Here is a 25282-nt window from a genome sequence, read left to right as displayed (position 1 = left end):
ACAAGGGACATGATATCTGTGCTATTTTGTTTAAAAATGCAGTCCTTTTGGTGAACAGATAAACAGAATGCTTCATGACATGCCCAAAAGTTTGTAAACCTCCAAGCATCACATCCAGTACCATAGGCATTCATATAGATTTTTTATTTCCTTTGATGCCATAAGCTCAGCCTGCATTTTTTTCTGTCAAAGAGCTTCAATAGATTTTTTCTGAACGTGACTGCGGGAATTCACTTTTATTTAGCCACGAGAGCAATAGTGGGGTCAGCGCTGATGTTGCACTGAGGCCTGATTCACAGTTGTATGCAAGTAGCATGTCCATAATTCCTGCATTCAACATCAGAATCAGATTTGCACCTACACAGAATTTGTTTCTGGCTGTTGGTAGCACTCTAGAATATACAGGACTTTGCCTGTTCTTCCTGTGTCTGTGCGGGTTTCCTCCGGGAGCTCCGGTTTTCTCCCACAGTCCAAAGATACAAAACTGTCCATGACTGTGTTTGACATTGAACTGATGAACGGGTAATGTAACGAGTAACTAACTACCTGTCATGAATGTAATCCAGGTGTGTAAAACATGACGTTAAAATCCTAATAAATAAATAAATCTACAATATACAGACAATACAGTATACATATTCAAAATGCTAAGAAGACAATGTACAAATTATAACGTGCTGGTAAGGCAGTTGCTAGTCGGGCAGTTGTAGCCTAGTGGTTAGAATACTGGACTAGTAAGCGGAACATTGCTGATTAAACCCCACCACTGCCAGGTTGTCACTGTTGGACCCTTGAGCAAGGCCCTTAACCCTCAGTTGCTTAAATTGTATAACATAAGTCGCTTTGGATATAAGCGCCTGTTAAATGCTGCTAAAATTTGCATATATACAAAAAAGAAAGAATAATAGCCGAAGATTAATAATAAAAATTATAAATGGAATTACATTGTGTACTACAAGTAACTGCCATTACTCCAGTGGTTCTCAAGTGAGGAGCTATTGCAGGGGGGTGACACCGCAAGGCAAGTGAATGAGGCATGTTTGAGCACTGGTAGCATAGGATGGACAGGTTTGTGAGAGTTACACAATAAAAATCTTAAGATCGTAATGCATGTCACTTGTAATAATTCCACTGTAAGGGGGAATTGTCACTTCGTTGTGTTTTGTTCAATAAGTTTTCAATTTCAGTGGTGTTTGAAAAGAAAAGAGGTGTATATACCCGACCAGGCATTATGACCACTGACAGGTGAAGTGAATAACACTGATTATCTCTTCATCACAGCACCTGTTAGTGGGTGGGATATTTTAGGCAGCAAGTGAACATTTTATCCTCAAAGTTGATGTGTTAGAAGCAGGAAAAATGAGCAAGCGTAAGGATTTGAGCGAATTTGACGAGGGCCAAATTGTGATGGCTACATGACTGGGTCAGAGCATCTCCAAAACTGCAGCTCTTGTGGGGTGTTCCCAGTCTGCAGTGGTCAGTATCTATCAAAAGTGGTCCAAGGAAGGAACAGTGGTAAACTGGCGACAAGGTCATGGGCGGTTATGGCTTATGGATACACGTGGGAAGCGAAGGCCGTGTGGTCCGATCCAACAGACGTTAATGCTGGTTCTGATAGAAAGGTGTCAGAATACACAGTGCACCAATAATGGGCACGTGAGCATCGGAACTGGACCACAGACCAATGGAAGAAGGTGGCCTGGTCTGATGAATCACATTGTCTTTTACATCACGTGGATGGCCGGGTACGTGTGCTTCGCTTACCTGGGGAACACATGGCACCAGGATGCACTATGGGAAGAAGGCAAGCTGGATGCAGTGTGATGCTTTGGGCAATGTTCTGCTGGGAAACCTTGGGTCCTGCCATCCATGTGGATGTTACTTTGACACATACCACCTACCTAAGCATTGTTGCAGACCATGTACACCCTTTCATGGAAACAATATTCCCTGATGGCCGTGGCCTCTTTCAGCAGGATAATGCGCCCTGCCACAAAGCAAAAATGCTTCAGGAATGGTTTGCGGCGCAAAACAACAAGTTTGAGGTGTTGACTTGACCTCCAAATTTCCCACATCTCAATCCAATCAAGCATCTGTGGGATGTGCTGGACAAACAAGTCCGATCCATGGAGGCCCCACCTCACAACTTACAGGAGTTAAAGGATCTATTGCTAACATCTTGGTGCCAGATACCATAGCACACCTTCAGGGGTCTAGTGGAGTCCATGCCTCGACGGGTCAGGGCTGTTTTGGCAGAAAAAGGGGGACCAACACAATATTAGGAAGGTGGTAATAATGTTATGCCTGATGCCGGTGTATGTGTTTGTGTGTATTACACCCCACAGTTATTTTAAGATTTCATTGCCATGCACACTTTTACGTGGTGGCCTTAATATGTTGGCTCATCAATGTACATCCGAAAACACTTGAAAAAAATCCGTGGCTTTAACGGCTTCAGTATAGTTATTTGTTGCGAAAGGCAGTCAGTACAGAATGTGATGAACAAGCCTGTCTTTGATTGATATCTCTGAAGTGTTTTTCATTTTCTGTTTTTGATTGCATAACGTTCTTACCATGTTTTGGAATCCTTGCATAGTGGAACGTCCTTAGTGTGCATTGCTGCATTGCTTATCAGTTAAAAAGTGCTGCACTCATGTTCTGACTGGAGACGTAAACTTCAATTGTGTGGCCGTAAATAACTTTCAGTCCTGCCCGATCATGACGAGGCAGAGTGGTGTTACAGGAGGTTGTGTCTTTTGATATCAAAGCAACATGTTAAGTTATGGGTACTTAATAGTCTTATCATAGATATGGTAGGAAAACGTGCAAGAGTTTGATAAGATGGATCAACCCTGAGGTCAGTTATTTGTAATTGTACATTATGTTTTTGTACATCCAAACTAACACCCAAATGGCTCTCTGAAAGCCGTCATAACCTAGTAATGATTCCAGGCTTCACTGTATTTTTGAAAGTCTTTCCCCTCAATGGATTCTCTACCATTAAGCCACAAGAATATTACATAAGGATGGCAGTGATGTTCTGCGATAAGGCCTGGCTTATAATGGACATTACAAATCACCCAAAAGCAGCTGCATGTAGTGCAGAGGAGTGTGTTCAGTAGTACGCATGGAGTAGTCTTCAATGTCGGGAGCAAAGGCTGGCCCGTGTGGTCCGGCCCAACAGACTTTAATGCTGGTTCTAATAGAAAGGTGTCAGAATACACAGTGCATCACAGTTTGTTGTGTATGGGGCTGCATAGCCGCAGACCAGTCAGGGTCCCCATGTTGACCCCTGTCCACCGCCAAAAGCACTAATAATGGGCACGTGAGCATTGCAACTGGATCACAGAGCAATGGAAGAAGGTGGCCGGGTGTGTGTGCATCGCTTACCTGGGGAACACATGGCACCAGGATGCACTATGGGAAGAAGGCCAGGCGGATGCAGTGTGATGCTTTGGGCAATGTTCTGCTGGGAAGCCTTGGGATGTTACTTTGACACGTACTACCTACCTAAGCATTGTTGCAGACCATGGACACCCTTTCATGGAAACGGTATTCCCTGATGGCTGTGGCCCTGCCACAAAGCAAAAATGCTTCAGGAATGAGAAGCAAAACAACGAGTTTGAGGTGTTGACTTGGCCTCAGAAGGACGGCACTGATGTTGAGCGATAAGGCCTGGCTTATAGTGGACACTACAAATCACCCAAAAGCAATTGCATTCACATTAAACCCAGCAAATCGATTCTTTATGGACTTTGCTTTTTGCTTTCCCCAAGCTGTACCACAAATAGCCATTGTTGACAGACGTGGAGCGGGCTCCGTTCCAGTTTGTGAGCCTCATTTTGAACGATTTGGCACATTTCCACCAAAAAACTGTTCGTTCCCACCTGGAACCTAAAAATAGTAGGTTTTTCAGCGAGAACTGTGGCGACATCCGTGGGTGTGTAGTACACACAGAGTAGTCTTCAATGTCTTCTTATCACCAGTATTTGATCCATGCCTGCTTTTCGGACAAAAACAAACATCTGTAGCAGCAGCACAAATGCTCACAGATAATCAATGTGCTATTTACTACTGTTTACTTACTAGTTACTTCTGTTTACTCTGATTCCTGTAAACCTCTGAATAGCACCAAGGTTCTAAGAAGCCAGATTAAAAACAGTTCAAGTTCAGATCAAAAAGGAGCATCAGTCAGTCACATTTATTTATTAGACTGAGAGAAGTTTTTCCCTGCTCCAGAGTCCAGTTGTTGTTCTTTATACCAATGGGACTGGACAGTGGCACTGTCGCCTCAAAGTAAGCAGGTCCTGGGTTCGATTCCCATGTCCCAGTCCAAAGACATGCAAGTGAGGTAAACTGACAAAATTGTCCATAACATGTCTTGAACTGATAACTCTTGTGTAACCAGTAACTTCCTGTCCTGTCATGAATGTAACCAAAGAGTGTAAAACATGACCGTAAAATCCTAATAAATAAATAAATTATACCAAAGCGTTCAACGCTTAAAATGTGATGAACTACTGTGTAAAGAGGTGGCATCCTATTAAATAAAAGCATTCAAAGTTTCTGAGCTTCCCAGTAAAAGCTGTTCTACTGCTGTTGTTTATCTATAGACGTTTCATGTCTGATAGCTTGGGTAGCACTGTCGCCTCACAACAAGAAGGTCCTGGGTTCGATCCCCAGGCAGGGCAGTCTGGGGCCTTTCTGTGCAGAGTTTGCATGTTCTCCCCATGTCTGTGTGGGTTTCCTCCGGGAGCTCCGGTTTCCTCCCACAGTACGAAAACATGCAGTCAGGTTAATTGGAGACAATGAATTGCACTATAGGTGAATGGGTGTGTGTATGTGTGTCTGCCCTGCGATGGACATCGCATCGCCGTCCAGGGTGTTCCTGTGTGCCTTGTGCCCATTGAAAAGCTGGGATAGGCTCCAACTTTAATTGGATAAGCGGTTGAGTGAGTGAGTGAGTTTAACATTTTTGAGTTGTTTAAAATAGTTTTCCGAATCATATAACAACCAACATGCACCTCCTGAATGTATAGATGTAATCTGAAGAAGCTAGTTATTTGTCCCCCTTATCTCCTAATCTAGTCGTTTCCAATTCCTGGTTGTGAATCCGCTGCCGCTTGCACTACGCCCAATCTGATTAAGGAGATCCGGATCACCACATGGTCTTTCCGACATGTGTCCAATCCAACCTGCGGCTTCTTCTTATATTGTAGTCTGCCAGTGTTGGGTTATCTTACAGAGCCATATCACGTATAGAGAGCCACACTAGGCTACAAACAACCCCCCCACTCCAGGAGATTATGTATTGCAGTGTGAAGAGACCCTGTCTGACTGTCCTCCCTCAAACACGGCCATTTGTGTTTGTGCTGACACCCGGCCAGGTTGGTAGCTCTGCTTGGATTCGAACTTGCAAGTTCAGACACTCACACCACCAACTTTTACTTTCTTTCTTTAGGTGTGTCTGACAGGATGCTCCAGAGACCTCATGGTACACGTGGATCAGCTTTGCTCCTCTAGGAACATTAAGGTCTTCTGTGGGGATGTCTATGGTTACCATGGATACATGTTTTCTGACCTGGGCCTGGAGCATCATTATGTAGAGTATGTCACGTCTTTTCTAAATAATTATATTGTATGCTGTGATTTTAAGGTGTCTTTGTTTCCTCAGAGAAAAACCAAAGATGGTAAAATCATCAGAAGAGTCTAATGACGGACCTGAAGTAAAGAAACCTAAAGTCGATCCTAATGAGACCACCATGGTGAAGAAGGTGCAGAACTTTGATTGTTATGTTTAACTAACCATAAAGTTATTCATCACTAATGCCACTTTCTTTCTTATAAAGTCAAATATGAATAAATCTGATATTGTTGAAGTAGCACAGTGGCACAGCTTGTAGATCGGGTGATGCTCAGCAACATGGGTCTTGGAAACCTGGGTTCGATTCTCATCTTTGGTCACTGTGTGGGGGAAGTTTTTCAGTCCTTCCCGTGTCTGTACTCTGGTTTTCTTCCACCTTCCCAGCTCCACTGCGTACAGTTAAGCCGGAAAGTCTGCACACCCCTTTCACCTTCTCCACATTTTATTACGTTACAGACTCATTCTATAATGGATTGAGTTCTTTTTTTGCCTAAAACATCTACACACAATCACTAATAATTACGAAGTGAAAACAGGGTTTAGAAAATATGCAATTTTATTTTACTGACAAAAATAGTTTATTTAGGGGTTACATCTCTGTACACACCCTTAGCCTAATACTTGGTTGGTCCACCTTTGGCAGCAATTACAGCTTCAAGACGTCTTGGAAAAGAAGCTACGAGCTTGGCATACTTGTTTCTGGACGTTTTTGCTCATTCCTCTTGGCATATCCTTGCAAGCTAAGTCAGGTTGGATGGGGAGCGTCGGTACACAGCCATTTTCAGCTCCTTCCACAGATGTTCAATTGGATTCAGGTCTGGGCTCTGGCTGGGCCACTCAAGGACATTCACAGACTTTCTTCAAAGCCACTCCTTTGTTCTCTTGGCTGTGTGCTTTGGGTCGTTGTCATGTTGGAAGGTAAACCTTCACCCCAGACTGAGGTCCAGAGCGCTCTGGAGCAAGTTTTCTTCCAAGGATCTCGATGTATTTAGCTGCATTCATTTTTCCCTCTATCAGGACTAGTCGCCCCGGTCCTGCTGCTGAAAAACATCCCCACATCATGATGCTGCCACCGCCATGCTTCACTGTAGGGATGGCAATAGCCAGGTGATAAGTGGTGCCTGGTTTCCTTCAGAGGTCATGGTTTGAGAGTCCTCTAGGTGCCTTTTGGCAAACTCCAAGCGGGCTGTCATGTGCCTTTTATCAAAGAGTGGCTTCCGTCTGGCCACTCTACCATAAAGACGTGATTTGTGGAGTGCTGCCTAGATGATTGATCTTCTGATAGGGTTCCTGCTTACCTCCCAGGCCCGTCTTCCCCAATCGATTTCCCCAAAAGTTTTTTGGTGGTTTCAAACTTCTTCCAGTTACGAATGATGGTGGCCACTGTGCTCTTTGGGACCTGTAAAGCTGCAGCAATTTTCTGTACCCTTCTCCAGATCTATTCCTTGACACAATCCTGTTTCTGAGGTCTGCAGGTAATTCCTTTGACCCCATGGCTTGGAGTTTGCTCTGATATGCACTGTCAACTGTGGGACCTTATATAGTCAGGTATTGGCAATCCCCAATCATGTCCAATCAATTAAATGTATTATAGGTTAAATTGTAGAAATATTTTAAGCAGTATCAGTGAAAACAAAATGCAACTCAGCTCACTTTTGGGCGTCATATCAAAGGGTTTGCACACTTGTACATATGATGGTATACATTTTGATTTTTAATAAATTAGCACAAATGTCTAAAAACCTGCTTTCACTTTCTCATTGTGGGCTGTTTTGTGTAGAATTTTGTGCCAAAAAATGAATTCAATCTACTATAGAATGAGTCTGTAATGTAATAAAACACGGAGATGGTTAAAGGGGTGTGCAGACTTTCCGGCTTGACTGTACACCCAGACACACACTGGGCACTCTAACCTGACACGTGAACATCTGGTGAACAGATAGTGCCCTTGGATTTGTAATCATACCCCAAGTACCACAAAGAAACAGGAAAACTAACCTGACTAACCAGATTCCAGACACAATGGGTGGAATATTTACCCAAACCAAAGCAGACACCCTCTTTAACTTTTTAAAGAATACAAAACTGATAGTACATATATAGAACCTGACACAGCTGTAACACTTGACAAAAAACCTGAATAAACAACTTATCTGTAAAATAAATAAAACTTCCACCAAATCAGGTGCTGTGCAAGCGGCAGTGGATTCACAAATGGGAATTGGAAATGAATAGATTGGAAGGTAAAGGTTTTTTTTCCCCTAATTTAATTTCTTTTTGGTGTTTTTTGTAAAGACGGCGAGTTTCTGCTCCTTGAAAGAGGCTCTGGAGGTAGACTGGACCAGCGAGGAGGCCAAACGCAGTCTCAGACGCACTCCATCAGACTACTTCTTACTGCAAGGTACTTTAAATGCATCTATTATTATCTAACAAATTTGTTTCCAGTTTGTTTCCAAACTGTTTCCAGTTCAGCAGTGCATTATGTACAGGTGATGATGTAACTGTTAATGTATTTATTTGTACATCATGTTCAGTGTCATGTTTAATTATAGAAGACACAAACACGCCTTAAAATGCGGTCACGCTGTGCATGTTCCATAATAAACAAGCTCTGACTGCTGTTAATCTTTTAATATGAGCTCACCTGCCATTCTCTTAGACGACTGCCCGTTTTTTGTCGAAGGTTGTCCATGGCCAGTCATGTGCGATGACTTACAATCTAAAAACATGCTGTCTCCGCCTCTCTCAGAATAGGCACCGATCACTAAAAAAAGGCATTGAATGCTCCAGCGCCTCACATATAGTGGTATACTAATGGAAAAAAACATGTCCTATTTGTGTGCTGAAGCATTTAAAGGTTACATTAGAGTGCTTATAAATGGAATGTAACGGCTGAGCTGCTTTTGAGGAAGAACTGTTTCCTTTGTGTTATCTCACTGATTGATCTGAGGTTAGCTCACTGATGGGTTTGGTAAGACGGCTAGAGTGCCACTGATTTTAATCACTGCAAACACCAAAGCAAAAAAATGTAATGTCATTTTATGATGTAATGTTGACCAGCACAGTATTTTATAAACATTTATTGATGGCATCAACTTGTATACTAATATACCTTAACTTAGAATATATACTAATATTTTATTTCATGAATATGTAGGACCTTTTTCACACAAACACTCACAAAATTAGATAAAGGAAGCAAACTACAATATATTAAATAATATACTATTCATGCACTAATTTTATTATTATTTATTTATTTATGGGAAAGTTAGTACAGTGTATCACAAAAGTGAGTACACCCCTCACATTTCTGCAAATATTTTATTATATCTTTTCATGGGACAACACTATAGACATGAAACTTGGATATAACTTAGAGTAGTCAGTGTACAACTTGTATAGCAGTGTAGATTTACTGTCTTCTGAAATTAACTCAACACACAGCCATTAATGTCTAAATGGCTGGCAACATAAGTGAGTACACCCCACAGTGAACATGTCCAAATTGTGCCCAAAGTGTCAATATTTTGTGTGACCACCATTATTATCCAGCACTGCCTTAACCCTCCTGGGCATGGAATTCACCAGAGCTGCACAGGTTGCTACTGGAATCCTCTTCCACTCCTCCATGATGACATCACGGAGCTGGTGGATGTTAGACACCTTGAACTCCTCCACCTTCCACTTGAGGATGCGCCACATGTGCTCAATTGGGTTTAGTCCATCACCTTTACCTTCAGCTTCCTCAGCAAGGCAGTTGTCATCTTGGAGGTTGTGTTTGGGGTCGTTATCGTGTTGGAAAACTGCCATGAGGCCCAGTTTTCGAAGAGAGGGGATCATGCTCTGTTTCAGAATGTCACAGTACATGTTGGAATTCATGTTTCCCTCAATGAACTGCAGCTCCCCAGTGCCAGCAACACTCATGCAGCCCAAGACCATGATGCTACCACCACCATGCTTGACTGTAGGCAAGATACAGTTGTCTTGGTACTTCTCACCAGGGCGCCGCCACACATGCTGGACACCATCTGAGCCAAACAAGTTTATCTTGGTCTCGTCAGACCACAGGGCATTCCAGTAATCCATGTTCTTGGACTGCTTGTCTTCAGCAAACTGTTTGCGGGCTTTCTTGTGCGTCAGCTTCCTTCTGGGATGACGACCATGCAGACCGAGTTGATGCAGTGTGCGGCGTATGGTCTGAGCACTGACAGGCTGACGTCCCACGTCTTCAACCTCTGCAGCAATGCTGGCAGCACTCGTGTGTCTATTTTTTAAAGCCAACCTCTGGATATGACGCCGAACACGTGGACTCAACTTCTTTGGTCGACCCTGGCGAAGCCTGTTCCGAGTGGAACCTGTCCTGGAAAACCGCTGTATGACCTTGGCCACCATGCTGTAGCTCAGTTTCAGGGTGTTAGCAATCTTCTTATAGCCCAGGCCATCTTTGTGGAGAGCAACAATTCTATTTCTCACATCCTCAGAGAGTTCTTTGCCATGAGGTGCCATGTTGAATATCCAGTGGCCAGTATGAGAGAATTGTACCCAAAACACCAAATTTTACAGCCCTGCTCCCCATTTACACCTGGGACCTTGACACATGACACCAGGGAGGGACAACGACACATTTGGGCACAATTTGGACATGTTCACTGTGGGGTGTACTCACTTATGTTGCCAGCTATTTAGACATTAATGGCTGTGTGTTGAGTTATTTTCAGAAGACAGTAAATCTACACTGCTATACAAGTTGTACACTGACTACTCTAAGTTATATCCAAGTTTCATGTCTATAGTGTTGTCCCATGAAAAGATATAATGAAATATTTGCAGAAATGTGAGGGGTGTACTCACTTTTGTGATACACTGTATGTGTGTGTTTAGACTATTATTTGTAAAAGTTAACATCCATGCATACACACACACTACACTATACACCGATCAGCCATAACATTAAAACCACCTTGTTTCTACACTCACTGTCCATTTTATCAGCTCCACTTACCATATAGAAGCACTTCGTTGTTCTACAATTACTGACTGTAGTCCATCTGTTTCCCTACATACCTTGTTCTTCAATGGTCAGGACTCTCCCAGGACCACTACAGAGTAGGTATTATTCGGGTGGTGGATCATTCTCAGCACTGCAGTGACACTGTGGTGGTGTGTTAGTGTTTGTTGTGCTGGTATGAGTGGACAAAACACAGCAACGTTGGAGTTTTTAAACACCTCACTGTCACTGCTGGACTGAGAATAGTCCACCAAACAAAAATATCCAGCCAACAGTGCCCTGTAGGCAGCATTCTGTGACCTGATGAAGGTCTAGAAAATGACCAACTCAAACAGCAGCAATAGATGAGCGATCGTCTCTGACTTTACATCTACAGGGTGGACCAACCATTTAGGAGTGTCTAATAGAGTGGACAGCAGTGCTGCTGTGTCTGATCCACTCATATCAGCACAACACACACACTAACACACCACCACCATGTCATTGTCACTGCAGTGCTGAGAATGACCCACCATCTAAATAATACCTGCTCTGTGGTGGTCCTGGGAGAGTCCTGACCATTGAAATACAGGGTGAAAGCAGGCTAAAAAGGTATGTAGGGAAACAGATGGACTACAGTCAGTAATTGTAATTGTCACTACAATTGTAATTGTAGTACTACAAAGTGCTTCTATATGAACAGTGGAGCTGATAAAATGGACAGTGAGTGTAGAAACGAGGTGGTTTTAATGTTATGGCTGATCAGTGTATGTGCCCCTTTTAATTAGTAAATTAATGTTTTAGCCACAGCAATTGCTAACAGGTCTAATAAATAGGAAAATATTTAAGGAAGGCCCTTTCCTGTCTTAGCACAACTGTGTCCTTGTGCACAAAGCAAAGTTTATAAAGACATGGATAAAAGAAGCTCCAGTGGCCTGCACAGAGCCCTGACCTCAGCAAATCAGCACCAACCATACAAATGCTCTTTTGACTAAATGGGCACAGCTTCCCACAGACATACTTCAAAATCTTGTGCTTCTAGCTGAACAGATCACGTAGTGGTCACTCTATTCTATTAGCATTTAGCATCAGGGCACTTGGGTGGAAGCAGTGGTATGCTGTACGAACAGCTTAGCCATCAGGAGCTGAACTTGTCTGTGGCAAGCCTGAATAAAATGAGGAGGTTGGATCAGATGGGGCATCCAGCCGCCTTCTTCTCCTGGGCCTTTGTCCCGCTCGGTTGCGGGGTCAGCGCTTTGGCGGATCATGATCCGCGCATCGATTTGGCAAAATTTTTACGCCGGATGCCCTTTCTGACACAACCCTCCCTATTTTATCCGGGCTTGGGACCGGCACTACAATGCACTGGTTTGTGCATCTAGCGGCAAGGTAGGTACCTATAGGACAATTCAGTGTTTCCAATTAGCCTGGTGGCATGTCTTTGGACTGTGGGAGGAAACCGGAGCACCCGGAGGAAACCCACGCGGACACGGGGAGAACATGCAAACTCCGCACAGAAAGGACCTGGACCGCCCCACCTGGGGATCGAACCCAGGACCTTCTTGTTGTGAGGCGACAGTGCTACCCACTAAGCCACCGTGCCACCATGGGGCATCCAGCCTAAAACTGCCAAATTAGGTTTGCAAAACAGAACGATCTACTGCGTTGATCCCCAAAATACAGAAGCAACCTACAGGAAAGAAATGAACTTCTTGACCTGACTAATAAAAAAACCCACAGATTAAACCATGCAGAGTGGAGGTGTATGAACAATTCCATTTGTTGGATGCATAATTTGTTACCAGTGATGTTTTGTTTGTGTATTAAGACATCAGTTCACATCAAATCTGTTGACAAAGTTATGTTTTACTACTTTTGCTTTTTATCTTTAGTTAAACAAATTAACAATATACATTAGGGTAATACTACAGATCAAGTGCTAGTTCACTTGCTATCGCCTGGTAGGGCATCTATGCAGACTGATTGGCTCCTGGTGTATGGCTGAACCCATTTGATGGATTAGCATTGGTGTTTCATGGTGGAACTGCACCTGCCACAACCCTAGCCAGAATAATGAGGGAGGTTGATGAAAATAGAAAAAAATGTCATATATCAGTAGTACAAGCCACTTTTTTGAGAAAGTCTGCTCATTCATGCCTTGATTCAAGCAGTGCAATTTGAAAGCGGCGACACTGCTTTTGAGTTTCTTTGTAATTAGCCAGTCTTATTTAAACTAGTTACGATATTTCTGCAATACCTCCTGCACACCAACCTAAACGGAATCGGCAACCTGTTATCAGGCTCAGTGTTTCAGAGTGGCGCAGATCCAAAACAGCTCTGACCAGTATGAAGTGTTCAGGGAAATTAAATAAATGCAAGAGGTAGAAAGGGTAAATAATTGCAAAATGAGATTCAGTGACTAAAGGAAAGTCTGTATTATCTTAAAATCACAGTATAAAGTTTTTGCCAGTGTTTACTACTATTTATGGTAATGTGTCTAGGAAAATGTGTCCTTGATGCTTGAGGGATTTTTTGCTCTGCACCTTATACCTTGTGGAAATTTAGTGAAATGCACTTTATGGTGTGGTGAGTGGGTGATCAAGAAAGTTTCAATGTTTGGTAATGTCGCGTTAGAATGAGTGTGGATTTAACATTCATTTGTAACATCTGCTTAAAATGTAATATTTTTGGTTTAACCTTTTATTTATAGTAAGTAATGAGTAAGAAATTGTATAATGCATGAATGGACACTATGTAGCCAAAAATATGTGGACTCAGCATCTAAGTACAGTGGTACCTTGTACCCTAAACCCAAAATCTTTGAAACTCAATGCCCTTCGTTGAGAAATTTGTACCCTTAAACTCAACGTTTCCCTTAAACTCAACGTGTGTAAACTGCTGCTTTGCTCAGCGCTCGGCTTGAGCGGTGTGGTAAAACGTCATGCAAATATGATACGAATCTGCATTTGTGTGGAATAACTGTCAAATTTACTCCACATGTATCTGTGTTCAGCTGTTACACTTTTAAACTTGTGTTACAGTCGGGGTTCTGAGAAATTGTCAGAATCAGCTTTTCCGAGAGAGTCTAACGCTTATCATTAAAAAAAATTATAATGTAACAATGTATTAAAAGAACGACATAGAAACACTAAACCTCTCCTAATTATTACTGCTTATTTGTTCTCTCCACTAATTAAGAAGCATAAGAAAACGATAAAGAAGTAAAGGTAAAAGCAGGTTTTATTGTATTTTTGATTGATGTTTACTGTTTTTTAATTATATTTCAGTGATTTTATATTATACTTGTGTTATTCTCAGTGTATAAGTGCCAAAAACAACCCCATTATTTTACATTAGCCTAAAATATATGCAGTTCCACAGGACCATGGAACGCATTAACCGGCTTTCCATACATCCTTATGGGAAAAAATACCTTAAAACTCAACGCCTTTTAAACTCAATGCCACTCCCAGAACCAATTGACCTTGACCTTGAGTTTCAAGGTACCACTTTATTGGGTTTATTTCTTTTGGCCACACCCAGTTTTAACATCAGTGATATAAATGAGAGGAATCCAAGTTTTTTATTTGTAGGAGGAGGGCTGTTTCTCGTTCTAGTATGACTGCCTCTGTGCAAAAAGCAAATCATAAAGACATGGTTTGGGTTCAGTCTTTTTGGTGTGGTGCCACTCAATGCAATAGCATTACAGTATTACTTTGTAACAAATACAATATCAAGAAGTCGAACATTATAAAAATAATGAATCATGCAAAATGTAAATATTTGCAATAGAAACGGAGCAGAGCTGGGACCTACATTTATGGTGCTTCCCACAATACGCTGTAGCTTGTGCTTGGTGTGAGAAGTTGCAGAGCTGAACTAAAAGAAAATGTTTATTATTGATTCTATTGTTTTTGTGTAGAAAAGGACCAACAGCTTCTGTGAAGCGGCTTAAATTTCTTCAGCTGAGCGGTAAATGTGCAGGCGCTGCAGGACCTTCTTTGTGATGTTGTGAGGTTTCGTTGTGAGGTTGAAATCTTGTTTAATGACTTTGTGTGACTGTTCTGCTAAAATTTTACCATTTTTTTCCATGGGTGTAAGTGGTGCATGATTTTTGTAGAAGTCGGTAATCATTTCCACAGTTTCATTTGCGTGTTCAGCTGCATGTTATCACACCACGCCTTGAGACTAATCAGTTATATTTATTTAATTTTTTTAAATTCTTCCCTTGTGACTTGTCCTAACAGCTGTTTCTCATGTGAAATATACAGTAGATATAAAAAAAAGTCTTCAAATCCCTGTTAAAATGCCAGGTTTTTGTAATGGAAAAAAATCTGACCAAGGTAAATAAATTCAGATGTATTTCTACCTTGACCCATAGTTTTGAGGGAAAAAGAAAACTAATGTCATTGCATAAGTGTGCAACCATTTATAATTGGGGATGTAGCTGTGTTCAGAATGAACCAATCCCATTTAAACTCATGTTAAATAGTAGTCAGTGACAGATGCCATCAATTAAAGTGGCTCAGAATAAACATGTATAAAGTTCAGCTGTTCTAGTAGGGCAGTTTAAGGTAAGGTTAAGGTACCGGACTAGTAATCGAAAGGTCACTGGTTCAAGCCCCACCACAGCCAGGTTGCCACTGTTGGGCCCTCGAGCAAGGCCCTTAACCCTAAATTGCTTAGACAATATACTGTCGCAGTACTGCAAGTCGCTTTGGATAAAAGCGTCTGCGTCCTGAGCTAATAGGTGCAACTTATAGCAAAAGCCATGGTCCACATAGAGCTTACAAAGCATTAATATAATCTCATTGTTCAAAGGTATCAGTCAGGAGAAGGGTACAACAAATTCAAAGGCAATATATTCATAAATCAGAGTAGTGAGTAAGGGCATCCACTGCATGTCCAACAAGCTCATGGTTAAGTGTCAATGTTCAACTGGCCATGTAATGTACTTGACTAGTCAAATCTTGATGGTTTTCTTGATATTAGATGAGTCTGAAAAATAGCAACTGAACAAAACCTGTGACTTCTACTTGAATTCTTGTTGCTGTTGCAGAGGCAATCAGGCAATATGTGGTTCTGCTGTGATTGTTGGAATAAAATAATAAAAAGTCACTCCAAGAAGCAGTAGGTTTGCGAGCACTCTCTGTAAAACAAGCTCAATGTAACAAAAAACCTTCAGCACAGTAAATACAAAATCTGTCAGCAAACAGCCAATTGTGAACAAGCATTAGAGGCTGAAAGATGAAAGCGTCAACTCTGTTTTGGTGTTTCTGTGATTTCCTTTTTTACATTTGTCTAGGGCGACAGTAGCCAACTGACAGTGTTCTGTGTTAAGAAACCACTTGCAGTTTCACTTAAAATTATTCAACCCCCATTGCAAATTAAGTGTATTTATTTATAAAAATCTACCAACTTTTAGCTGTTTGCAAAAGAACAATCAAAGAACAATTTAAATTGCTCAACACAATTAAAATAAGTGTTTTCTCCAAATCCACTTTTAATGACTATTTTGGTCTCAGAATTATTCAACCCCCTGAATAGATTCCCTTATAGGAGCCTACATTTGCATATCAGGGGTTTTGAAGGGGTTTCATTAGTTGCATCAGGTGTGGTCAGGGGTTTGCTGACTGTGATGTTTAATTTCATGTTAGAAATATAGCAAGATAAAATAAAATCAAGAGAGAAAAAGAAAAGAGATACCTGCCTTGCTCTAACAAGGAAAAGGATACAAAAAGATTGCAGAGGCGCTGAATGTTCCAAGACATACAGTTGGATGCATTGTTTGCAAGTGCAAAGTTAAAGGACTACTGCCCACACAACCTGGACACGGCAGAAAGAGGAAGCAAGTGATCAAAACCCCTCAAGTGACTACAAAAGATTTGCTTGCAGCAGGCATTGAGGTTTGAGTTTGCACAGTAGGGTGCATACTAAACGCTGAATGTCCGAACTCCAAGACGTACACCTCTACTGACCCAAAAGTACAAGAAAAAAGTGGAGCGAAGAACCACAACTGGAACTTTTGGCTCTATGGAGGAAGAATGAAGCATATGCAGAAAAGGCATACCCAGCCTACAGTGAAGTTTGATGGTGGCTCTGTAATGCTCTGGGGCTGCTTTGCTTCCTCTGGCTCTGGAAACCTGCAGCAAGGATGCTGAAGCTTGGGCATCATTGGACCTTTTAACAGAACAGTGATCCCAAGCATACCTCGAAGTCCACCAAGGCTCGGTTTTAAAAGAAGTCGTGGAAGATTTTGGAATGGCCAACACCAATGGATGCTTTAAGTACTAAAGACACTTGTCATTGTGTTGAATTTGATGAAATCACCTGTTATATTAGATGTCTTGGGCTTTAAAATGTTCCTTTTTGATTGGTTTATTGCAAACAGCTGGAATCTCATGAATAAACCTAGTTTGCAATAGGGTTTAATACTTTTATTGCAATTGTGCATTTACAGAGCTATATACAGTCTTATACACACCCCACTTTTTGAGAAACACCTGTCTCTAGAGTTTATACAGAACAGTTTAACATTAAAAAAAAAACATTTAAAAAAAGGCTGTCCTGTCTGCAGAAACACCTTGTAGATGAGCCAGATTTTAGCAGACAGGAAGGGTACCTCAAATAACTATTCTTTACAACTGTGTGGAGCAAGTAGCATCTTGACGCCCTAAACATTGAAGGATGAGGTGGTTGAGCTACAAGAGCTAAAGACTACATCAGGTTTTATAGGTGATGCTATCATCTGCATGTTGCAGAAGCAATAAAGATGTATCAGACCACCTAGGGTGTTTAAATTTTTAACTGTCCTGGTAATCCTATGCTCACTGTAGCTTTAAATTCCTCTTTTAAGCTGACAGGTGTGGACCTTGTTGTGGTCTTCTTCTGTTGTAGATCATTCACCTCAAAGTTTAACATTTTAACTCTGTGCATTAAGATATGTTTTTCTGCTAATGCTTTATGGTTATTTTAATTGCTGTAACCGTTCTGTAAGCTCAAACAAGTCTAGCCATTCTTCTTTGACTTGTAAAGTAGCCGCTCCCACAGAACTGTCGCTCACTGGATATTGTTTGTTTTTTACACCATAATGTGTAAATTCTTTTTGACTATTAGCAGACGTTGTGTATGTTTTTGACGTACACATACCAGTCAGACTTCCACCAACAATCATTTTCTTTTTTTTTTTTCTTTTTTTTTCTTATCTATTTTTTCCCCACTTCCCCCCCCCAATTTTTCTCCCCTAGTCTAGTCGTGTCCAATTACCCTGATTGCGTCCTCTATTCTGGTTCGACCCTTCACTGCTGACTGAGGATGCCTCTCAACTGACTTGCGCCCCCCTCCGGTACGCAATCAGTACAGACTTCATTTTTCACCTGCACGAGTCGAGTTCATACACTAATGGGCGCTGTGTACGGAGGGTCACACCCCCATCAGCATTATTCCCCAACCCCGTGCAGGCGGTTTTTCCAGCCATGAGGAGTCGAGATTCAGAACCCCAACTCTGGTGCACTAGCGTACTTTACCGCTGCGCCACCTGAGCGGCCACCAACAATCATTTTCATGGGAAAAGTCATTTATGTTCATGCCACATTCTTATGGCAACATTATTGAAGCGTCTCTGTAATTGTATATATTGCTAAATGTACATGAGTGGAGTGACTGGATAATTATATGAATAAGCAAGTGTACATGTGTTTCTAAAATGTTTGTAGTTAGTGTGATGCTCAACATGCGTTAATCTTTATTTATAATTGATTATTTGCTTTGGGTGTCTAAGGCTTACTCATCCCTTATTCACATACAGTATTATCATTGGTATCATTGACTTTACTCAGTTTACCCTTATTTACATGTTATATATACATGCCATAATTCACACAGATGTTGAAAAGTAATAGAAAGGCTAAACTAACAAGTAATAAATGACAAAGATGCATAAAACTGATGAATGTCAAAACAATCTGTCAATTTTTTTAATGCTTTTAGCCTACTCTGTGTTAAAATACCAGTGTACAACACAAAATATCCTCACTATGTTAATGCTGTACTAGAAATGGCCCACGACCAAATAATTTTTGATCATTGATGATCCTGTTTAATAATAAATGGAACATAGAAGGATCTAACATTTTGCATAGCCACAGATGAACTACAGTTAGTAACTATACACTTTCAAAGTAATGCCAGTAAAATCTGCACAAGATGAACGGTCATTTTTTTGTCAGGGATTTAAACATGCACACGTGTTACCCTTGAGTTACTAGGTTCCATCACTTTGTTTTATTAGTGACACTTATACACATACTGTTCCTTGTTATGAAGTCCTCTCTCTCTCTCCCCCTACAGTAATGTTGAAGTTCCGTACTGATAAAGGACGAGATCCTCAGCCTGGTAGTTATGCTGAGGACTCCAAACTGCTCCTGCAGATCAGAGATGACCTCCTAGAGTCCATGGGAGTGAATCCGGACCTCCTTCCAGACAACTTTGTCAGGTGCTTGCTAACACATCCCCCATCCTGCATTATATACTTATATACTCATAAAGTGTCCAAATACAAGCATAACTTCTCTGTATATTTGATCTTTAAAGGTATTGCTTCTCTGAGATGGCACCAGTGTGTGCTGTGGTTGGAGGAGTACTAGGTCAGGAGATTGTCAAGGTATGATCCCACTCAGTACTATTTATTTTAATTCAACTTATGACAAACGTTGACTCTTTGAAGATTCTGACCCACACTTACCGATGTACAGTGATACCTTGAAACTTGACGTCAGTTGGTTCTGGGACTGGCCTTGATGAATCGGAAACCTATTAATGCGTTCCATGGAACCATATGTATTATAGGCTAACGTAAAATAATGGGCTTGTTTTTGACACTTACACACTGACAATAACACAAGTATAATAAAAATAATATAATAAAAACAATGAAATACAATTGAAAAACAGCTAAAGTCAAGTAAAGGCCCATTCACATGAGAAGCGGCAAAGCCACTTTTGCACCGACTGTGCCGTTATTTCCTATGAAGTGTGACGGTGCACAAAGATTAACATGACTTATTGTAGTAAAACAACGAGTGAGGAATTTCATTAGTGAAGAGAATTTATGAGCGGTAATAATTAGGAGAGGTTTAGTGTTCCTATGTTGTGCTGTTAATACATTGTCACATTAAGCTTTTTTTTACGATAAGCGTTTGACTCTTTCGGACAAGCTGATTCTCACAATTTCTCAGCGCCTCGAGCTATAACACAAGTTTGTTTCAGGCTTTTTGTTTGTGTCTGCTAGTTACAGGCTGTGTTTTGTTTCAGGCTGTTTGTTTATTGGTAGTTACAGGCTGTGTTTGTTTCAGGGTGAAAGGAAATAAGTAAATAAAAGACAGATCACAACCTTTCCTGCCATGAACATGGCCCAAAGGGCAGACATGGCGTTAAAAACTAAACACTAAACTAAACTTGTTTCAGGGTGTGTTTTGTTAGTTTCAGGCAGTGTTTTGTCTGTTTTTGTTAGTTACAGGCTGTGTTAGTTTCAGGCTATGTTTTATTTTTGTTAGTTTTAGGCTGTGTTTTGTTTGCTTTTGTTAGTTTTAGGCTGTTTTGTTTGTTTCTGTGAGTTTTAGGCTGTGTTTTGTTTGCTTTTGTGAGTTTTAGGCTCTTTTGTTTGTTTTTGGTAGCTGCAGACTGTGTTTTTTCAGACTGTTTTGTTTGCTTTTGTGAGTTTTAGGCTCTATTTTGTTTGTTTTTGGTAGCTGCAGGCTGTGTTTTTTCAGACTGTGTTTTGTTTGTTTTTGTTAGGTTCAGGATTTTTTTTTGTCAGTTACAGACAAAACACATCAAGCTTTTTTTTATGATAAGCGTTTCAGACTCTTATGGACAAGCTGATTCTCACAATTTCTCAGCGCCTCGAGCTATAACACATGTTTAAAAGTGAAAGGTGGAAAATCCTGCTAAACACAGATACATGTGAATCTGATGGTTATTCCACACAAATGCAGATTCGTCTCATATGCGCACTTTGATAGTGTTTTACCGCATTGCTCAAGCCAAACGCTAAACAAAGTGGCTGTTCATTGTTAATTTGAAATAAATAAATAGATTTTTTAAAAAGCTGAACATGTCGAGTTTAAGGGTACAAATTTCTCCACGAATTTCGTCAAATTTCAAAGATTTTGAGTTTAGGGGACGTCGTTTTTTTAGCAGCATTAAAGCTAGTTTTAAAGGTTCATCTGTAATTAGGAATATTCATGACATGCCTAGTTTTCTTCCACTTAACCCATAGAATCATAGATTTCTGAAATTTGCCCTGGCAATTTAAGCAAAAATAATTTAAAGCATTAATATTTTCAATAATAAGCATTAATAAGAAGTAATAACATTTTACATGTTTGCATATTTGAGTACAAGATCACTAAAATTACTAATCTTTAGGCTGTGCTGGTTTGTTTATTAGTTACAGGCAATGTTTGGTTTTGTTAGTTACTGGCTATGTTTTGTTTTGTTTATTAGTAACAGACTGTGCTGCTTTGTTAGTTTGTTTCAGGCTGTATTTTGTTTGTTGGTTACAGGCAGTTTTTTCCCGCTTTTTTGTTAATGCATTTTCCCCCCGATTTCCCCCAATCACCTTATCACATTTCACTTCCTCTCTAATGCTGCTGACCTCCAGTCCTGACCGAGCAGGTCCATAACAAACACACCCCCTCAGACAGGCTCTGTTTTGTTTGTTTTTGTTAGTTACAGGCTGACTTTGATTAAGGTTGTGTTATGTTTGTTTTCTATATATTTTGTTTGTTACAGGCTCTGTTTTGTTAGTTTTGGTTTCAGGCTGTTTTGTTTGTTTTGTTTTTGTTGGTTACAAACTGTGTTTCAGGCTGTTTTGTTTTTGGAAGTTACAGGCTGTGTTTTTTTAGAGCCTGTAACTAACAAAAACACCTGAAACTAACAAAAACAAACAGCCTGAAACTAACAAAAACAAACACAGTGTGAAAAGAAACAAATAACAGCCTGAACTACAAAAACTTAACACAGCCTAAAACACACAGTGTGAAACAAACACAGTGTGAAACAAACAAAATAAGAGCCTGAAACTAACAAAAACAAAATAAGAGCCTGAAACTAACAAAATAAGAGCCTAAAACTATTAAAAACAAAACACAGCCTAAAAATTAAATACAGTCTGAAACAGAGCCTGTAACTAACAAAAAACACCTGAAACTGTTTCAGGCTGTATTTCATTTTTGTTAGTTTTAGGCTCTGATTTTGTTTTTGTTAGTTCAGGCAGTTTTTTTGTTTGTTTCACACTGTGTTTGTTTTTGTTAGTTACAGACTGTGATTCAGGCTCTGTTTTGTTTGTTTTCATTAGTTACAGGCTGAGTTTGTTTCAGGCTGTCTTTTGTTTGTTTTGCTAGTCACAGGCTGTGTTTGTTTCAGGCTGTGTTGTGTTTGTTAGTTTTTTGTTTCAGGCTGTTTTGTTAGTTACAGGCTGTTTGGTTCAGGCTGTGTTTTGTTAGTTTTTTTGTTTCAGGCTGTGTTTTGTCTGTTTTGCTAGTCACAGGCTGTGTTTGTTTCAGGCTGTGTTTTGTTTTAGTTTTTTTGTTTCAGGCTGTGTTTTGTCTGTTTTGCTAGTCACATGCTGTGTTCGTTTCAGGCTGTGTTGTGTTTGTTAGTTTTTTGTTTCAGGCTGTTTTGTTAGTTTTTGTTAGTTACAGGCTGTGTTTGTTTCAGGCTGTTTTGTTTGTTAGTTTTTTTTGTTTCAGGCTGTGTTTTGTCTGTTTTGCTAGTCACAGGCTGTGTTTGTTTCAGGCTGTGTTTTGTTTTAGTTTTTTTGTTTCAGGCTGTGTTTTGTCTGTTTTGCTAGTCACAGGCTGTGTTTGTTTCAGGCAGTGTTTTGTTTGTTAGTTTTTTGTTTCAAGCTGTTTTGTTAGTTTTTGTTAGTAACAGGCTATGTTTTGTCTGTTTTTGCTAGTCACAGGCTGTGTTTGTTTCAGGCTGTGTTTTTTTTGTTTTAGGCTGTTTTGTTTGTTTTGTAAGCTACAGGCTATGTTTGTTTGTTTACAGATCTTTGATATTTTGGGTATATATTATAAAACCCAATTATATAACCAAGATTATTGGTAGTTTTAGAGAAAGAAAAAGCTTTTCTGTATTTATCTGAATCACCATGATACTTGACAAACAGCCCTTCATCCTTTAATTTAAAAATAGTTGATATGTTGCAAACAGCATGGCACGTACTAAATAGTTACTCCAAATATGACATTGACTTCTATTCAAAATGCTTTGGGACACAACTCGATAGTTTCTGGTGATGTGGTTTTAGGCACAGGGGTTACAGGCACACCTGTTGCTAACAGGTGTGTAAAATTAACATCATCAGACAATCTATATGCCTTCAATTTTGTGGCAACAGTTTGGAAAAGACCCTTTTCTGTTGCAGCTTGCTTGTGCCCCTGTGCATGTAAGGCCCATTGTCCAAGACATGCTTTGTCTATTTTGGTGTAAAGAAACTCTAGTGGCCCTGTCCTCAATCCATTTCAAAACTTGGATTGATTGTCCAACATTAGTACCTTGCCTCACGAATGCCCTTTTACTAAATGGCCACAAATTCCCACAGATACACCAAAAGCTTGTGAAAAGCCTTTCCAAGAGTGGAGATGATTATTGCTGCAAGGAAAGAGGGCACAGAGATAAGATAGAATGTCCAAAAAGTGCATGGTCAGCTGTCCACATACTGTTGGTTATATAATGTAAGGCAAATGACAGCTGCCATCCCCCCTGGAATCTGGCATTATATCTTAACCTTTTAGATGCCTGCACTTTTTAAATGCCAGAACTGAAAAGGTAAAATTCCGGTCACTGAAATCTGGTGTCTGAAATGTTGAATCATAACATGTGAATTACAGCCGTTACTGAAGACTCACTTAAAGTGAACCCCACGAGGTATTTGTGGTTGTGGATATCGATGCAAGTCATGTTTACATAGTGGGATATTGAAATGCTGAGTCTCTTTATGCCGGCTCTCTTTATACTGAGCTTAGTGGTGCAGGTTCATTGAGGTTGAACTAACCATAACTGCAGCATGCAGGAGTCATTCAGAGTCAGGTAGAGAGCGTGTGTGTGTGTGTGTATGTGGGTGTGTTTGTGTGTGTGTTGCTTGTGGTGGCTGATACATAGCTGCCGGGCACGCCTTTGCACCCACATGGTGGTGGAGAGCAGCCAGGCCGTCTCGCCATTTTATTGCATGATGAAACAGGCTGCAACCCACACGCAGTTCATGCTGTCCCTTACCCACAGCCACACATGTACCACAACAAAGATCTATCAGTTTAATCACACAGGTTAACCGTAACAGCCTAGGTAAACAAACAGATACTGGTAAATGTACCAAATGGTTCGCACGTGGTGTGATTTTTACTTTTTTTCCTGTGTATTAAAACAGGCACTGTCTCAGAGGGATGCTCCACACAGGAATTTATTTTTCTTTGATGGACTAAACAGTAGCGGCGTTGTGGACTTCTTCGGATCCAAACGATCATAAAGAAGAACAAGGTGGTTTCAAGGGGGTTGAAATCAAAGCACTCAAAGCACCACAAACTGTTTTAGTGCAGCAAGAAACAAATGTTCTGACTGAACTTTTGAAACTGTAAGAAAAGTGGAGCAATTTGCCATGCAATGTTTTTGTAATTTGAACTTAATAAAAAAACCTGGTTTGAACTACAAGTGTCTTGTCACAATGATATTTAGCTGATGGTTGTCATTAATTTAATAAATCATCCATAATTACCGCTTTATATTGTATAAGGTAAAAAATCTGTAGGCTATTAATGACCAAAAAATCCATACTGGACCAAACACTGTTTAATTTTAAGCCAAGCAATTTTAAAATGGGGTTTAATATTATATTAAATAATTGTAAGTAGACCAATTCATTGCATTGATAAATTTAATTTTAATAATTATTTTATTTTTTATTATTATTTCTATTTTTTCTTGTAGCCGACCACTAATAAATAGTTTAAGACTATCAGACTGATTTGTCATCTGACTGTTCTTGGCTGTGATGTTTTTCAGTTAAAAAAATGTACATCCCCAAATCAGAAAAAGTTGGGACAGTATGGAAAATGCAAGTAAAATAAAAATGCAGTGTTTCTTACATTTACTTTTAATTATCTATTTTTTTCCCCACTCCCCCCCCCCCCCCCCCCCATTCTTATCCCTATTCTAGTCATGTCCAATTACCCTTATTGTGTCCTCTATACTGATTCGACCCTTCACTGCTGACTGAGGACACCACTTAACTGACTTGCGCCCCCTCCGGCACGCAATCAGTACAGCCTGCATTTTTCACCTGCACGAGCCGAATTCATACACCAAGAGACACTGCGCACGGAGGGTCACACCCCCCTCAATGTGATTCCTCAGCCCTGTGCAGGCGGCGTCAGTCAACAGCAGGGTCCGCAGTCGCACCAGTTATGAGGACCTATGCTCCGACTCTACCCCTAACCCTGAACAACAGCCAAACGTTGTTCATACTGCCGCCAAACCCAGTCGGAAAGGCAGAGCTGAGTTTTCATACGATGCATCTAGAAACCCAACTCTGGTGCGCTAGCGTACTTTAACACTGCGCCACCTGAGCGGCTCTTCCTTACATT

General features: G+C 40.6%; 1 protein-coding gene across 1 annotated transcript in view; it reads left to right on the top strand.

The window, feature by feature from the left end:
• sae1 (SUMO1 activating enzyme subunit 1) overlaps nt 1–24350 on the top strand; it is a 33030-nt gene extending 8680 nt beyond the window's left edge. Inside the window, exons 4-9 of the mRNA XM_063016254.1 lie at nt 5462–5607; nt 5675–5774; nt 7940–8045; nt 18984–19128; nt 19227–19296; nt 24070–24350. Of these exons, the coding sequence (XP_062872324.1) occupies nt 5462–5607; nt 5675–5774; nt 7940–8045; nt 18984–19128; nt 19227–19296; nt 24070–24168 (666 nt within the window). The 3' untranslated portion in view covers nt 24169–24350. The remainder of the gene's footprint in view (nt 1–5461; nt 5608–5674; nt 5775–7939; nt 8046–18983; nt 19129–19226; nt 19297–24069) is intronic.
• The last annotated feature ends 932 nt before the right edge of the window (nt 24351–25282 follow it).

The sequence above is a fragment of the Trichomycterus rosablanca genome, chromosome 20, assembly GCF_030014385.1.
Source record: "Trichomycterus rosablanca isolate fTriRos1 chromosome 20, fTriRos1.hap1, whole genome shotgun sequence".
NCBI classification, from domain to species: Eukaryota; Metazoa; Chordata; class Actinopteri; order Siluriformes; family Trichomycteridae; genus Trichomycterus; species Trichomycterus rosablanca.
The sequence above is the reverse complement of the archived record's forward strand: the minus strand, read 5'-3'. Positions and strand labels throughout refer to the sequence as shown.